Source organism: Fringilla coelebs, assembly GCF_963513975.1.
Source record: "Fringilla coelebs genome assembly, chromosome: 20".
Classification (NCBI taxonomy): domain Eukaryota; kingdom Metazoa; phylum Chordata; class Aves; order Passeriformes; family Fringillidae; genus Fringilla; species Fringilla coelebs.
Window position 1 is genome coordinate 1,125,745 of NC_140046.1, and position 17,559 is coordinate 1,143,303.

Genomic DNA, 17,559 nt, shown 5'->3' on the forward strand with positions numbered 1-17,559 from the left:
ATTTTGGCTATTTTCTGAAGCCAGGTGGTGATTTGGGCATCTCAGCTTCCATTTTCTTGTTTTAAATCCCTGTGCTCATTGCTGAAGTCTGAGCATGCCACCTCAGGTGCCCCAGTGCTTTGGCCATTAAGAAGAAATTCTTTGCATGGTATTTCTGATGTAAGGACTAATTTCATTATCTTTGTGCCCCTTTTTGTGTCGATTCCTGTTGTCTGACTGGTTGTGGAGGATAAGTTGTGTGTGCTTTGAGGATGCCAGATATTTGGGGTCTCCAAAGGCTGATGAGAGCAGGGCTGAAGGAGTCAGTGATTTCCCTTAGAGCCAGAGCTGCAGGAAGGGGGTCCTGGCAGCAGGAAGGGCTGCAGATGGTTCTTGGGTTTTTCCCTTGTGGTTGCCTTGTAGCCAAGCCCAGGCTGGAGGGCAGGAGAACTGGGTGATTTAAGAAGGAGTGTTCCCACCAGAGCAGGAGATGGAGCAGGGCAGAGGTCTGTGAGCCCCTAAGGCCCATGTGAAGACTGGCCCTTCTCAGGCAGCGTTGTGCTTGCCAGGTTTGTTCACAAAGCCCCTGGAAATCTGCTAAATCCTGGGCTCCCCCTGCAATGCCCAGAGCAAGGCAGTGGGGCTGCGTGCTCCAGCCCAAAGTGCTGCTCCAGGGCTGTGCCATCCTGGGATCCCCCTTCTCCCAAACCCACCTGTGCCTTGGAGAGACAACAGCCATGGACTGGGTCTGGGAGCTCAGGGCAAAGAATTTAACCCAGATCTGTCCATCTTCCCTCACTGCTTCACTGTTTAAAGTGAAACTATTGATGCAGGAAGCAGGAAAATTTATCTGTGAAAAATTGCACTTGGAACGCTGATTTTGGCTCATTCTGAGCAATGAGAGAGCATGAAATTGCTGTGAATCCTCAGGGCTTTCCTGGACAGTGTGTGAGCCCAGAGCAAAACGTTTCTTGTAAAATACCTTCTAATTGCAGTGCTTAAAGTGGGCACTGCTGGCCTTGCAATGGCTCTGGGCTGTGTTTCCTCTGGGCAGCTGGGAGCAGTGGGCACACAAAGCACAGGGGTCATTTGAGCAGGAATCGGGGCTTTAAACAAACACTGGGAATGAGCTGAGCTCTCCCTCCACCCTTTTGATTTTCCAGGTGACTTCAGAAGGCTCAGAGGGAGTGGGGCTGGTGCTGGCCGTGCTCCTGATTGTCCAGGGGGGGATCCAGGGGTGCTGCCATCCGTGCTCCCCTTGGCTTCGAGGCACTCTTGTCCAGGCACCCCTTCCTGGCACCCAGTTAGCCCCGAGCTGCTTGTTGGAAAGGGCTGGGAGGCTGCTGGCAGCCCTCTGTGCTCCTGGGGTGCCACTGCTGTCTGGGGAGATTCCTGCACTTCCCAGGCATTGCTGGGGGAAAACAGTGACACTTGGCCTGTTCTCACACTCTGCTGGCCACAGGTTCTCCTTGCTGGGATCCCTGTCAGGCAGAGCGGGGAGGTGTCAGCTGCCCAGCTCTGCTGAGGGGTCAGGAGGCACAGTGGTGGCACAGTGGTGGCACAGTGGTGGCACTGTGAGGTGGCACAGTGGTGGCACAGTAGTGGCACAGTAGTGGCACAGTAGTGGCACAGTGAGGTGGCACAGTGAGGTGGCACAGTGAGGTGGCACAGTGAGGTGGCACAGTAGTGGCACAGTGGTGGCACAGTGGTGGCACAGTGAGGTGGCACAGTGAGGTGGCACAGTGGTGGCACAGTGAGGTGGCACAGTGGTGGCACAGTGGTGGCACAGCGGTGGCACAGCGGTGGAGGTCACGCAGCGTTGGTGGCTCAGCAGCAGTGACAGGGCAGCTGCTCCCAGCCGAGCCAGCCCGTGGACGTGGTGCCTGGCACAGGGCTGTCCGTGGGCTGGATTGCTGAGGTCCTGCAGGGCTGGGGCCATCCTGGAGCGTGGCAGTGAGGAGGGCTTGGCCAGTCCTGACAATGAGGGGGGCTTGGCCAGCCCCGTTCCCGCGGCGCTCCCGCACGGACAGAGCAGCGCTCACACTTGAGCTGTTTGGAGTGCCGTGTCTCGGGGATGCTTTTATCTCAGAACTGGGATAAAAGCTTTCTTCAGGGGCGTAGGGATTAATTTTTCACACATCTGTCCAGTGGAATGCAATAAGGGGGCCTTTGTTCGGGCTCTTTCCGTGGAGCGCCTTCTCCACCCTTGTTATTTCGCTCTTCTTTTGCATGGCAAAACTTTTTGTCCTGCATTTCAAATAGATCCTGAGTGTCCCTGGCAGCTGAACAACAGAAACAAACTTTCCAGCCCTGTTTTTGTGCTGTTCTCAGGGGATGCTTGGTGATTTGAAGGGTATTTGATTGGTCTTGGCAGAGGCGTTTTATTCCATGGAAAATCCACAGCTCCTCCAGTCCCCTGTGGATGGTTCAGGGAGCCCCTGGAGCCTCCAAATGAGATCTGTGGGTGGCCAGCTGGCCGTGGAGGTGCCATGGGAACGCTGAGGACGCTGCTCTTGGGCCCTGTGGTGGGCAGGGAGGGACAGGGGACAGTGCCAGCTCTGCTCCTGCCTGAGCGCAGTGGGAGGGCCCGGAGCTTGGCCCAGACATGGCTCTGCATGGAAATGAAGCCCCAGAGCCTCAGCCCTTGTCCTGCAGATGCTTTCCGTGCTCTTTGGAGGGTGGTTTTACTCTTAGCACCAAAGTCTTTTCACTCCAGCCCCGATCATGTGTCGGGGGACCCAGCCAGGCTTGATGGCTCCATCCAGTGAGAGGGAGTTTAACACTCAGGTTCAGCACTGGTTATAGCATCCCCCAGTGTGCAGGTGCTTCCCCCACTCCCACTCCACGGAGGCTGGAGCAGTTACCACTGACAGGTTCACCAGGAGGACCAGGGCTGGCTGTGCAGTGCTGCTCTCTGTGCACCACCCTGGCAATCCTCTGCATACATTTACCTGTGCTATGTTTTTTTTCCCCCCAACAGCCCTATTACCATATTTAAATGCAAGTATGTCTTTTTTTGATTGATATTTTAAGTAGCTTCAAGTTATTCTAGCCTAGTGCTCTGCTCCTTGGCCTGGTAGCTGAGCTGTAGCTGAGCCATAGTGCTGAAGGTAGTGGGCTGTAGTGTGCTGGGCTCTCTCTCGCTCTCGGGCTCTCTTCTCTTTCTCAGTGCCTCGGTTGCTCTCCTGTGGTTCCTCAACCTTGCAAAGCAGCTGTGATCGTGGTCCTGGTGCCTGCTCAAGGTCCAGGTTCCATTGTGGTAGCCACCCCAGGCTTGTCCTGTCGGGTGGCAGGAGCAGTTGGAGCTCCCAGGGACCAGGAACCTCCCTGGAGTCATTGACCTTGGGGTTTGGGGATCTTGCTGATTGCCTGGACTTTGCCATTGCCCTCTTAAAATACTTAAATTGAAAGTCAGAATCTCTGGCAGATCTTTTGAATGTTAATTAAGTAAATCAGCAATCTTGCTGGCAGCATTCCATTCCTCTCTGAGGGCTTGGTTCCCTGGAGCAGGGGGGATGTCATAAAGCTCCTTGATCTGCGGCTGGTTTGTTCTCAAGAGCTTTTTCCTTCCTTTTCCTTCCTTTTCCTTCCTTTTCCTTCCTTCCTTTTCCTTCCCTCCTTCCTTCCCTCCCTCCTTCCTTTCCCCCACATTCCATTGAATGTTTTCTGCTTGATCCCAGTGAATTTGTGATCTTGACTCGAGGACCTGCTCGTCTGTTCCATTCCTGCTTTGTCTGTAGACCAGCCCGTTATTCCCACCTGCAGATGAGGCCGGAGGCGAGCTCCCTGGTAGTTTGTGGAGCGGGCTGAGCCCGTTCCTGCCGGAGCTGGGAGCTGCAGGCTCTGCCTCCAGCCTGTCCTCCCTGGCTCCAGGGCCAGGAGCCCCGCTCCTCCTGTGCCCAGGGGGTTGGTGCCAGCAGCGGGCACTGGCCAGGGCTGGGCTGTGCCCAGGTGGCACGAGAGCCAGGCTGGCAGCTCTGGGTGCCCGTGGGACTCGTGGTGCCCGCTGGGCTCTGTCTTTACCCTTCTCCTTTTCTCCACGGCCAGGTTTCCCAGCAGCGGCTTACGGACCAGTAGCAGCGGCAGCCGTGGCGGCAGCAAGAGGATCAGGTAGGGGGGCCCGTGGAAGAGCAAACCCTCAGAGTGCAGGGTCAGGTAAAAGCTCTGTCGGTATTCTGTGTGGCTGCAGCTCTCCATCATTTCTCTGATTTTCCTCACACTTATCCTGGGGACCTGAAAACAATCAATCAAAACAAACAAAAAAAAAAAAAATAGAGAAAAAATAAGTAATCAATCCCAACCCAAACCCAAACTACAAGCAGAGGCCACGGGGGCTGGAGCACCTGCAGGAGATTGGCGTGAGAACTGCCAAAACCAGGGTAGATATTCCAATTTGTTTCTTCCTTTATTCCTTTATTGTGTTGTTTCTTTGTTTGGTTTAAATTCAAGGCTCTAAAAGACACCCCAAAAAAGATTAATTTGTGTTTTCAGAAAAAAAGTTTTGTTTTCTCACAGGAAGCTGGGGTTGGGTTGAGGTGGTGGCAGCAGCTCTGGGTGCTCCCGCCGTGCCCAGAGCCGCTGTCACCTCCTCCACCATGGCCAGCACCGGGCATCCCCGTGGTGAGGGGCCGTGTCCCTTGGGCTGGCATCACTGTGCCACTGGCACCGGCTCACAGCTGACAGTTCATCCCTGCCTGCTCCAACCCCTCTGCTTCCAGGAGGAACCACAAAGCTTTTCTTCTGTCCTTCTGAAAAATTATTCCTTTTGTTTTTTCCCCTTAAGGGAAATAAAGAAATGAATTGTTGCCAATTGCCGTTACTGCCTTAGGTTTAAATTTTGTTCAACATGTGAATCAGCACGTTGCTCAGGTGGCAGAGTTCAGAGCAGCCCTCGGTGAGCCGTGGGCTCCCGGAGCGCTGCCAGCCCCGTGTCCCCCGTGCCAGCGTGTCCCCAGGGGCACGGGGCTGGCAGCGCCTCCCGGCTCGCTCGGGGCTGAGCTGGGGCGCTCGGGGCGTTTCGGGCAGTGCCGGGGTTGACCAGGCGCTCCGAAGAGCCCGAGCGCGGCAGGGAGGAGGAGGTGGGCGCGGGCCCAGCTGTGTCTCGAGGAGAGCCTGGGGCCATGAGGCCAGAGAAAGACACCAGGAGAACTCCGTTCCATGCAAACTGGCACTGCTTGCAGGCTACAAAGGACTCTCTGTACCAGTTCCATCCTGTGGCATGTAGAGAGCGCCTAAGGGGTGACTTGCCAGCCTGGTTGTAGGGATCCCCCAACTCCCAGCTTCTCCTACTGCCCTGGCACAGAGGGGAAAACCAAACCCAAAGAGGGGAAAAAAAAAAAACCCAAACCCAAACAAATCCCAAGATTGCTTTTGCATATGCTTCCAGGAAAACAGACCTCATTGTTTCTGCCTCTTCCTCATGTTTTGCCCTTCAGGTTTTGTTTTACGTGCAAACAGACCTGGTGAGTTGCCCCTTAGAAAGGCACAGAGGGTTTGGCTGGATTAACGTTGCTTCCCTGATTATTATTATTATTATTTTTTTTAATCGGAGTGCTTTTGGTGCCCATTACAACTGAACTGAGCATTGACCAATTCTGTGCCTGAAAATCATTTGTCTTTAATTTGAGTGTTTTTTGGTTTCTCTTTTGTTGGGTTTTCTGATTTGTTTTTTCAGTTTTTTTGTTTTTTTGATTTGAACTTGCAATACGAAACTAAATCTAACCCTAAATTAACAACACCCTTTCTGGCAAGTTTAAAGAGCAGTATGGTGTTTGGAAATGTCTTTTCAAGCCTCAAAATTGCCTGCATGCACAAAACTGGCAAAAACCCCAAAACCGAATCCAAAGAGCCCCCATCCCGCCCCAGCCCTGAGGTCTCAAGGAGGAAGGTGGGTTTGTCACCGGCCCCACTCACATCTGCACCAAGCCTGGTCTGGGAACGGGGGGGATTCTGTAGAGTCATCTCCATCCAAAGGTGGTTTTGGAAGGGACATCCTGGGTTTGCCACTCCATCAGCAATGGTAGTGAATTGTATCCAGGAGCAGTGGAGTCCGATCGATCTTGCGCTGCAGTGTACGGGCCCGATTCATTACAAGAAAAATGGCTGGGGTTTTTTCCCTTCTTTCCTTTTCAGTTGGGTTTTTGTTTTCCCTTCACAAATTCGCACAGCCCTCCTTCACGCGTGCCTGGTCCAAAGCACAGAGCACAGCACGGCTGGCCCGAACTGGCCCCTTTCTGCCAGGAAATGGGAAAGAGCTGGGAAACACCCGGGCAGGCGCGTCCCACCACCCCCAGCTCACTGGGAGAGCTCTGCCCAGGGCTGCTGGAGCACAGCACAGAGCAAGCATTGGCCAGGAGGTTCCTGGAAGGCATTGGTGACGGTCCATGTCATCAGTGTCCCCATCACTGCTGCCTCTTCAGCAGCTCTCTGGCCCCGTCCTGCCAGCTCTTCCCCACCTTCCTGGCATCAGTGCCAGCACAGAGACTGAGCACTCTCAGAGAGCATCCACCTTCAGGTGCGTGTCTTGTTCTCCCCAGGAAGCTGCAGCCCTCTCACTCCAAGCCCCTGGGCACTGACCACCTTGGTTTGTCCCTGGGGTGACATTCCTCCTCTTGGGACACCTGCATGTTTGCTGAGTCAGCAGGGAGCCTGCTGGGGGCAGGTGCTGCTCGGGGCCTCCTCCCTGCCCTCACCCCTTCTTTTTCTATGGCAGCGTGTCACCAGCTGACCTTGCTAGATAAACAGGTTCTTCTGTGTCACGGCAGGTCTGTCCTAGAGCCAGCAGAAAGGGACGTGTCCCTGTCCCCGTGCTCAGCGCCACCATAAATTCCCGTCCCGCGTCGCTGCTCGCGTGCCGGCAGGGTGAGCGCGGCCGCGCTGCTCGGCATAAATCACGTCCCCGTTTGACATCCCAGTGATGAGGGGATAGCTGAGGTCCTTCCAGCAGACACAGGTCTGGCCACAGCCATTCACTCCGGGTGGGGCTGTGCTGCCCGGTCCCTCCACTGGTTTTGACAACCTCACCCATTCTTGTATTTTTTTAATGAATTGGGACCTGAGCCACGGAAAACGAGCAAAGTTAAAAGTCTGAATGCTGCAAACTCCTCCTAGACAACTTCACTATCAGTGTCACGTTTCTTTTGAATCCACCTGACATGTTTTACGTGTAAAACATTTTTGTCGTGTAAATGCTTTTTTTAAAATACAGTCATGGGGGGGCACATTTTTCTCTTGCATTTGACATGGGAGGGGTTCATCTGGCAGGAGAGCGAGACGAGGAAAATTTGGCAGGAGAGGGTTTTCGTTCCTTCCTCTTTGGTTCATTGACTAGCCTGAGATTTTTCCAGTTCCCAACCTGTTGCTACCAACTGTTCCTCCCTGAGGACTGGAGACAAAACCCCTAAGGCCGCAGGAGTCCAGCCCTGTCCCAGCTCCCTCGGGCAGGCTGAGCCCGCCGAGCCGGCCGGCGGCACTCGGCGCAGCGGGACAGCGCGGTGCCACGGCGCCGGGGGCCGCTCCCCACCCCAACCCCTGGCACATCTGGATTTTGGGCCCCAGTCCCGGCTTGCCAGTGCTGCCTTTGAGCCCTGCGCCCCAACAACCCCTTACTGGACTTTATACTTGCCAGCTATAACAAATCTCGTAACGTGAGCTACTGACCTTGATGGTGAGTGTGAGCAGTTATGTTTTGTTGTTTTCTCTCTTGCTTGGTTGGGGCTGCTGTGAGAGAGGGTGTCTCTGAGGCAAACTTTCCGGCCTCTCTTACACTCGGACGTGCACACCTCCTCTCAAACACTCTTCTGAGCGCTCTCAGCGGGAAGGTTTGTCCACACCTATTAATCCTCTCTCAGTGTCCAGCTTCTTGTTAGTAGCAGCTGGTTGCATGTTTTTTGCTTGTTCGGACGAAACGGTTCAAGAAACGACTCATATCAACTCTTGAGAAATGTCTCTATTTTTTTGTACACTTTCTTTCTTTTGATGTTTTTTATTAATTTCCCTTACTTAAAAAACAAAACACCTGTCGTCCCGTAAAACATTTCACATCTCCCCTTGCCTGTTCTTAGAGTGTATGTATCTGTGGGACTGAACTAAATGCATGCACTGTAGTAGTCGTACTGGTAGCAGTAGATGTAGTTGTAGAACATGCATTGTCGAGTTGATATTATAGGCACCATCAACGCGAACGAGCGTGGCAGATAAAAGCAGAGCCTTGGTCTGATTGAAAGCGTAGGGATAACACAGCAGAGAGCTGCTGATGGCTTGGATCCATAGAGCCCTATTCGTTAAATCCCATTATCTGGAAGTTTAAATTGAAGCCGGCTGTAGGCAACCTACACCCTCCGTACAAGAACCCGCACATGCTCTTATGCTGATAGTAAAACTGACCTTTTTTTTAATTCAAATTAACCCCCCCTAGGAGCTGAAACACTGACTATAACTGTATTCTCTTATTTTTATTTTGTATCCAGAAGAGCCTAAGATATTTTTCAAATCATTTTACAATCATGGTTTCTCCATCAGCCTGTTACTCGTCCATATTAGCCCATAGACTCATTCGTTGGCGGTCGTAGACCAGATGTGCCACACGCAAATCACTCCATTTGGGAATCCAGTAATTCCGTGTGTGAGGCGGCTCCCTGCAGCCTGTCCTGAGCCACCAAGCGATTGTTTGTAGGTCATAAACCTTAAATCTTATTATGCAACAGAGACTCCGAGCTAGTGATGGGTTGTACTCATTGCCATGTCACCCAGCTTAAGGGAACATTTTTTAATGAAGATTTAACATTTCATAAATATCAGCATGAGGAGTTCGAGGCAAGTTCATCCTCTGTGCCACGAGCCAGCAGTGGCTTTGCTTCTCCTGCCTGGGTTTCTGTGCTAAACTTGGAAAATGCAGGGACGGCGCTGCAGTCAGTAAATCCAACAGATGGTAATTGAGATCCCGAATTAGGCTTTGGTTTATTTGTTGTTTAGTTTGCTGCTTGTCAGAAAACACCCTGACGGGAGCAGAAAAGCTCCTCTCTGCTGTGGTCACCCCTCTGCTCCTCCCCAGCCCTGGCCATCCCCAAAGCCAGCTGTGCTGGGTGGGAGCCTCTCCCTGCTCTGCTGGGCAGAGCCACGCAGTCATTAATGCACTTCAGGCAGCAGGGGCTTTCAAAGGAAATAAAATATCCAGAATGGGCTTTCCAGTGTAATTAAGGATTTGTATCTGCTCCTTACCTCTCATAGGACATCGAGTAAATCGAGCAAACGAGCGCTGTGGCTGACACGGTGCAAGGTGAGCTGAGCTGCCCCTGGTGCTGCCAGGGAGCTGAACACCCCTGTGCCAAGGCAGGGATAAGGTTCCGTTTGGATCTCAGTTTTCCAGGGAAACGGGGAGTTGTTCAATGCACCCTGGCCCGTGGTGAAGTCAGGAGTGTGCCTGAAACTCAGCAGAGCAATAAATTGCATGGGGTCGAGGAAACCGTGTCTGACACCTAAGGAAGGTGCTCCAAAATCTAATCTACTCACAGTTTAGCAAATTAATGGCCATAAAAAGAGGGACAGTGGTTGGTCTGTGTGTGTGGGGGGAGAGGAGCTGCCATGGGCTCCTGGAGATGTCAGGAGGAGCATTTCAAAGATCCAGCCATGAACCAATTTGGGATTTCTGCAGCCCGCTGGGAGGACTCCCTTGTGGCTCGGTGTCTCTGGTAGAATTGCTCTCCCTTTTTGATTTTCCTCTATAAAAGTACATAAAGTTTAATCCAGGCTGTGTAATCACAAAAGCCAGAACCTAACAAGTGGACCACTTGGGAGCAGCAAGGGCTGGAATTTCTCACTCCGCTGGAACGCCAGTAATTACGTGACAGAGCCTGGCGGGTGATGCATTGGGAAATTAATGGCTGCATTGGGTTTTATCCTTGCTTATCCCCCTGGCACAGGCAGCGCGTGCTGGGGAGCACGGCGGGTGGCCAGGCAGGGACCCCGCCCTGGGGGGCTTTGGGAGGGCTGGGAGCAAGGGAAATCGTCCTGATTTAAACTGGAATTCCGTCAGCCAGGCTTGGCACGCAGCAGCCCCGGGTGCTGAATGCTCTGGAGGAGCCACTCCACCTTCCCATGGGTGGTTTTGGCCTTGTTACTGACATACTGGGAGCCCTACAGTTACTTGTCTGTCTACTACCCCAAATTTAAAAAATAATAATAACAGTGAAAGAGGCATCTCTTCTGTTTGGCTCAGAAGTGCTGTGCTGCTCCAGGATGGGAATCCCACAAGTCCTTTTCAGAGCAGACTCCAGACAGAAGAAACCCTGGGTCTTGTTTTACTGTAGGATGCCACTTTTGGATCTTTTTTGATCCATGGGGGACTGAGCTTCTTCCTGCAGTGCCAGGGAGAAAATTCAGTAGATATGAAACAATTTGGTGCTGCTGCTGCTCGACCTTGGCCACAGCAGCCAGTGTTTGACAGGGCACTGGGCTGAAGTCTATTGAGGTTAAAATACATCAGCTTTAATCAATAGTTTTGTAATAGAAAATCTTGTGTGCTTGATAAATCATCTCCAGTGCAATTAGTGACCACCTCTGAAGTGCAGTTGAAGTTAATCTGTAGCGAACTTAGCCGGTAACTTTTAATAGTCTTTTCCACCAGGAGAATTATTTTCCACGGGAAAATGCTCCTCGAAATGCTCATCATGCTGTTTTATTTAGGGAGAAATTCTTCTCTGTGAGGGTGGGGAGGCACAGGTTGTCCAGAGAAGCTGTGGCTGCCCCATCCCTGGAATTGACCAGGAGCTTGGAGCAGCCTGGATGGTAGAAGGTATCCCTGCACATGGCAGGAGGTTGGAACAACTTTGGTACCCTCCAGAGCCCTGCCACAGCCAATTATCCATGTTTATTCCCTTTCTCCCAGTGGAAGCTGAGGGACAGAGCTGCTGGCAGTTGTAATTAGGCTTTGCTCCCCACAAGATGCAGACAAGTTGTTGCAGACCTTGAAGTGGGGTTTCAGCACGTGCTCTCCAGTGCGTGAGATCTTCCAGCACAGGATGATGTCCTGTGAATTTTAATCCCTGAACAGGTAAAATACTGCCAGGGCTGAGGGTAACTTGCCTCTCCAGCAGCAGTTGCAGGCTGTTACCCATTAGTGGAACAACTGCTAACTGTGAGGCAGCGCGCCTTGGACTGACACACTACTGTCAGTATTTTCATGCTGATTCTCTCCCCAAATGCTTTAAAAGTAAATACATAATTACAGTGATGTTTTTTCTCCCTCTCTTCTCTCTGAAATAGAAGGCTGCCAGAGGAGCAGAGTAGTGTTTCCTTGCAGCAGATGTTGGTGTGCATCTGGCTCCGTGTGAGCTCGAGAAGCACAGTGGGTTAGGAGTTGCCAGAGAGTGCAAAATGGATCTGCAGGTAAATAAACCTGAGCTGTTTAAAAATAATAAACTCACGCAGCTGAGGCCTTTGGGAGCATTTCCTGAGGGTTAGGAGAGCCCAGAACTCTGTGCCTGACCCTGACCGGGGTGTCAGCTGCCCACAGCGTGGCTGGTGCCACCAGCTCTCCCCCAGGCACTGTGTGCTGGGCAGCAGCTTGCCTGGTACAGAGCCTCCCACAGGAGGGGATGGCTGCACAGGACTGGGGGTTTGCAGGCTGGATGCCTTTTCTGTTACCTGGATAACCTCCCTGTGCTCCTGAGCATCCCCCCAGCCCGTGGGATCAGCAGTGGAAAGGTGCCCCCCAGGCAAGGCCCTCCTGCTACTATGACTTGAATTATGCAGCAAAACAAAGACCCGTTTTTGGTTTAATTTTCCTCCTGTATTGTCTCTTATTGTACAAAAGGCTTCAATTTCAAATTACAGGAGTGATAGCCAGTTAATGTGGTACAGTGGGAGGCCGGAGTTGCTGTTGCTATGGCAATGGAGTTCGGCTCATTTGTTTTGTAGATGAGTAATTACTACGCAATTAGAGTAGGCTAAAAATAAAGGGGCCTTTTGTTCCCTCTTACTCATTAATATTAATAAAAGACCTGTCCGGGCTGTGGTAAACAATTAATGCAGATGTGGTTGCCCATGGTAGAATTAACAGCAGCTCTCGTGCTCCTCGGCGTGAGGTGGAGGCGCCGGCATCACCTGGCTCAGCTCTTCCTTCATTTTAAATGGAAAAATGGTTCCAGAGGGGTCTGTGGTAGCCCAGCATCTGAGCTTTAGCCCTTGTTTGCCAGTTGGATGGGTGGTAATAAGTGTTAAAGCTCCGAGTGCAGGCACGGGCAGCAGGAGCAGCGCTGGGGTCGGCGCCTGCGACGCAGCGAGCGCCCGCGGCCGCCGAGGGCTCCGGCAGGAACACGGCAGCAGCAGTTCCTGGTGCTGACAGATCCTCATTCATCCCCCTTGGACAAATGCCAGGGCTGGAGCAAGAAACTCGCCCAAAAACCTGAGCGCAGGCAAGGACAAGCGGGGGCTGCTGCAATGACTCCAGCACGGTATGTTACAAACACAAAAATCGACAAAAAAGGGTGTAAGGAGCGGCCCCAAGCATTTGATGTGAAGTCAAAAGATGACAGTACCTTTAGCCTGGATATGAGGATGAAATTCTTCCCTGTGAGGGTGGGCAGGCCCTGGCACAGAGTGCCCAGAGAAGCTGTGGCTCCCCCTGGATCCCTGGAAGTGTCCAAGACCAGGTTGGACAGGGCTTTGAGCTCCCTGGGACAGTGGAAGGTGTCCCTGCCGTGGCAGGGGGTGGCACAGGATGGGCTTTAAGGTCTCGTCCAAACCTTTCTGTGAGTATGTAAACATTAATTACATCACATTTAAAATTAGCTGTAAAACCAGTTAAATTGGCAGGAACCAGTTAGGAAATTGACTTAATAGGACAGCATTAATCTGCCTCTTTGGTTTATTTGTGAGGTCCAGCTGAGCTGGTCAACATTCCGTGCCTGCAGGGAGGGACAGGGGAGCAGCACAGAGCTGGGACTGGGGCAGGGGCTGATGAGTGGTCACCTGCTCCCTGCATCATCCCTGGGCTGTTTGGCTCCCCTGGAAAACACCATCAGGAAGGCAGAGCCTCTCCAAAGGGCAAATACCCCAGCCCAGAGCCCTGAACCCTCTGCTGGGGGGGCTGTGGATGCAAGGAACCGCATCCCTCCCAAACTGTTTAACTAATGGAGGGAATCGTAGCAGAGCCTTTGTAAGGTCGACATTTGTTTGTTGTTAAGGATCTAATTAGAAACATGAGAGGAAGCTGAATGGCTGCTTGCTCGGCTAATTAGCGACATGCACGAAGACCACTTTGAACTTCAAGGACACAAAGCTATTAGCGCTTACATCAAAAATGGATTAAACTTCTGTGCTTTTATAATGATTAAAGATGAGTCGCTGGAGAGGAAATCCTTTTGTGAGGCTGTGACAAGAGCTGGCTCCCTGGCTGCAGCTCCTACAAGCCAAGCTTTGTGTGGCCTCCGCGTCGCGCTCGGCCCCGCGCGAGTGACACCACTGACACACGCTATGGAAAATGGGATTAGGCAATAAATATTGATCGCTGGCAAAAACTTACAGCTGAGCTGCAAAGTGCAGTTATTTGTCCTGCTGCATAACTGCAGGAATTAGAGCAGCTGGGCTTGAACACGCTGAATTTTGTGTCTTCTGCAGATTGGTGCACATCAGCAGCTTCCAGATGTGGTGGATGCCTTGGATGTGTTAAGTGCAGTACTTAGTAGAGGCAGGGGCTCGCATGCAGCAGTGGGTTTGTGGAGCACCTGCACCAGGTGGATTTTTATCTTGCCTAAGCTTGTGGAAGCTGCCCAGCTCTTGCTCGTGGCTCATCTCAGGTAGTTGAGCAGTTGGTTTGTGTCGTGCTGGGCTGGGGGAGCAGCGTGGTGGGAGGACACTGAGGCTGCAGCAGGAGCAGTTGCCACAAGATCCCAGGTGCCATTATCACCCCGTTGTGCCCAGCTCCAGGAAGGTGGGCAGCACTCAGCCCTCCCTCCTGGTTCCCACTCACTTCCAGCGTAATTGCTGAGCTCACCACCCACTGCTTGCTGTCATTACCCTGCGATATTCTGATGTGTGAAGCTGTTTCCGAAGGGGCTGCAGCCGCAGAACAACCTTTGAAAGTGTGACTGCAGCTAGAAAATAACGTACAAATAGTACCTTGTTAGGGCAGATCTCGGTGTGTCTCAGCCTCATCACCACTTATTTTGCTGATGAGCCCGACAGTTGTTGTATTTTCCTTTTTCCGTGCAGGGCCGGTGTAGCTGCAGGGGAGGGATAACCCGGGGCAGCCTGGCTGCTCCCCATTACGGAGCGTGTCGGGGTGACAGGGAAGGCACAGCTCTCGCCTTTGATTTTCCAGTCAGGGCTGAGCCAGCTGTCATCTGGAGCTCTTCACACTCGCAGAGGAGCCGTGTCTGCCACAGGGTTCTTAGAGAGAGAGTTTGCTTTTCAAGTCTGCTTGGGAAGAGCAGGAGCAGAGGGATGCAGGTCCCCATGAGAGATGTACGACATGGCAGCTCTCGTCGTGACGCCGGCGTTGTTTGTTTTTCTGGTTTGTCTCCCACTTTTGCTTCCGGCGAGTTGGGAGCTGTTTGTACCTGGTTATTCTCCAGAATATCTGTGTGTTTCCAGCTCATTATTTCAGAGACGTTTGTGAGCTGGAGCATTGATCCGAGTTCGAGGTGTGCCACACGCTGCCTCCCACAGAACCCACGCTCTAAAAGCTCGGGCACGAGGAAGCGATGCTTCCACGGCTCAGCCTGACCACAAAGGAAGGGGTTTGGAGCTCTGTGAGGTGATTGGTATAGAGAAAAAGAGCCTGAATATCAGCTTTTATTTCCCAGTGCTGTGCCAGTGCACTCCTGCAGCCTGAATAGGCCACTGAGAACCAGGAGCAGCGATGTCTTATTTCAGACTGGCATTAATTTGTACATCCAGTCCCGGGTAAATGACATTCTGGTTGTTAGCAGCTCTGAAAAGCAAGGTACAAACTCCCATTAACTTCAGCCCTGACTGCACAAAGAATTAGCTTTGGCCAAGCGATCTGTAACATGGGTGCAGCGCTGCTAATTATATTTATAAGGCTCTGAGCACTAATGATGTAAGATCTGCATGCAGTGCTGAAGTTGTGCTGGTTATTTAAAGTATCAGCGTCACGCTGGGAGTGCTGCTCTGTTAGTCATGCGTGTGACAGCGTGGCCATCAGCGCTCCCCCCGGGACACTCGGGTCCCCAGGGAAGGGGGGATTGTCCCCTGCCACTCGCTGTGGTTTTGCTCGGTGTCCTCTGCAGAGGCTGTGCTTGGGTGGTTGCAGAGGCAGCTCAGCAGGCTGGAATGCTTGGGGACAGGTGAAACTCCTTCTGTGACAGTCTTCTCTGAAAACCCAGCAGTAAATGGACCCAAGTGACTCAAATTCATAAATTCATAGAATCCTGGAGCAGGGTGGGCTGGAAGGGACCTTAGAGACCAGCTAACTCCATGTTGTGGGGCAGGGACACCTTCCACTGCACCAGGTTGCTCCAACCTGGCTTTGAAATGAAATGCCAGCAGGCTGTGGGGCAGTCCCCTGTCCCAGCTGGGCTGCTCGGTGCCCTGCCCCGTGCCCTGCCTGCTCCCATCCCTGCCAGCAGCATTCAGTGCTATTGTATCATTTACTCCTTCGAGCTGGAAGATGATGTTTGCAGCATGTTCTATGAATTTTTCATAAAGATAGAAAAACAGACTAATCTTGTGAGCTTTGAGTCTTGGTGGTGGGTAATGGCTTTGATTTAAAGCATTTTGTCTTAATGATAGTTATATTGAAAATTTCCTGCTGCTTTCAAGCACGTTTAGTTATTATCATAAACATTGATGGTAGAAATGCCTGCCAAATTGTGCGTGGCTGTTTATGGCAGATGAGAGAGTCATCCAGAAATTATAGCACTGGATCAACAAGTTGTGAAGAAACCTGTTTGTGCAGGAATCCACCCTGAGGGCAGTGGGACAAGGCAGGAACAAGGAGGGTCTTGAAGGAGAAAAGGGCTGGAGATGTCCAGCTCTGGTTGTAGGATATGCTTGACAGGAGGTGAAAAAAGAATTTCTGATGAGAATCATAGAATCATTTATATTGGAAAAGACTTCTAAAATCAGTGAATCTTACTTTAACCCCACACTGCCAAGCTCCCCTGTCCCTGCAGAGCTGCTTACCCCCATGCATGGCTCCCAGGGACAAGGAATATCCTGCCTCTGCTCAAAGAGGGAATCCAGGGAATTGTGGTGGTTTCTTTCCCTCATGAGGATTTCCTCACCTGAGCACTGGCAGGGAAGGCAGACACACATTCTGCACTGTTCCCCTGGATTTTTTTTAAATTTTAAAATACTCATATTTGTTATGAGTCCCCTGCAAAGGTGTTTAAGTCTTTGGTTTTTGGTGCTGTAGGAGAGGGAAGGGTGTCACCAAGGCTCCATGTGGGCTGTGTGCAGGGGACAGTGATCCCCGTGCAGTGTCTGTCTCAGTCCTCTGTCCAGATTGCCCCTGGTTTGTTTCCTTTGCAATACAGCATATTTCAGTGGTGCCTAAGTGGGTTTTTTGTCATCAGATCCCATTTACTGGTCCCTAAGGACCTGACTGTCATCCCAGTACCGTGTGAGTTCCCCTTGTAGGACAGTGATGTCAAAATCCTCACGTCTCTTCTCCTTTTCCCTTCCTCTTCCTCTTCATCGCTCATGGCTGAGTTGAGTTTATTTGGGTGGGATTCCAGCATCCAGCTTGTCGTGCTTTGCCCAGGCCCAGCAGCCTTGGGGTCCTTGTTAGCAAATGCCAGCAGGAATCTTGACTTAGAAATTTCTCAAGAGTTCGTGGAGGGAGAGTTTATCTTGCAGCTCTGCCCTTTCTGGTTGATCACAGGTGAAGGTGTGAGCAGGGTCTGTGTGAGCGTGGCAGTTGGCAGCAGAAGGCTCCAGACACACATCCCTGCCTCCTGCCCTGCCTCAGCCTGGGCTGCCAGGCTGCTTTGGCTTCCAGCTCTTGGCTCCGTGACACAAAGCACTTGGCTGAAGGTGGAGGAGCATCTCACACGCATGTTAAATGGGGATAAAGGCTCTGCAGAAGGATGGGCTGAGATAAAGCCTCACTGCCTGAAGAGGTCCAGCTCTTGCTGTGCCAGCCCTGCACAGCAGCTCCCAACTCCACCAGCACCAATACTGCCATTGAAAAAACCTGCTGGGGCTGCTTTATGAACCCACATTTTTGATATCATTCCATCTCACATTCCCTCCTCACTGCTTTTCAGTGCTCCCCAAGCCACTGTGACGCTGGGCAGAGTGGGCCTGAGGCTCCCCAAAGCCTGTCCCTCAGGCTTCACCTGCTGATCAGAATTCACAGGCTCAGAGTCTTCTCTGTAAGAAAAACTCCAGCAAATTCAAAGTGAAGCAGGCAAGACGTTAGCCTGCCCTGTTCCATCGCTGCCAGAGCTCCTGGCTGCTGGCCCTTGATCTCCATCAGCACAGGAAGGAGCTCCTGTAGTCCAGAGGGTGGAGGATGGCTGGGGCTGAAGATAAAAGGGGGTTGGCTGTGACTTACAAGCACATCTAATCTTTTCCACATCTCTCCTGACCTTGATCTATCACAGGGCTTCCTGG

The 17,559-nt window shown here is 52.1% G+C and overlaps 1 protein-coding gene across 6 annotated transcripts in view; it reads left to right on the forward strand.

Annotated features, from left to right (window-relative positions):
* MSI2 (musashi RNA binding protein 2) overlaps positions 1 to 17,559 on the forward strand; it is a 199,929-nt gene that overhangs the window by 170,426 nt on the left and 11,944 nt on the right. For 2 of the 6 annotated variants that reach the window (XM_084219021.1, XM_084219023.1), the window contains exons 11-12: positions 4,027 to 4,089; positions 5,415 to 5,441. In XM_084219021.1, coding sequence (XP_084075147.1) covers positions 4,027 to 4,089; positions 5,415 to 5,441 — 90 coding nt within the window. Of the gene's footprint in view, positions 1 to 4,026; positions 4,135 to 5,414; positions 5,442 to 17,559 lie in introns of all 6 variants that reach the window. The other 4 variants (XM_084219019.1, XM_084219020.1, XM_084219022.1 and 1 more) reach the window with 2 other exon arrangements.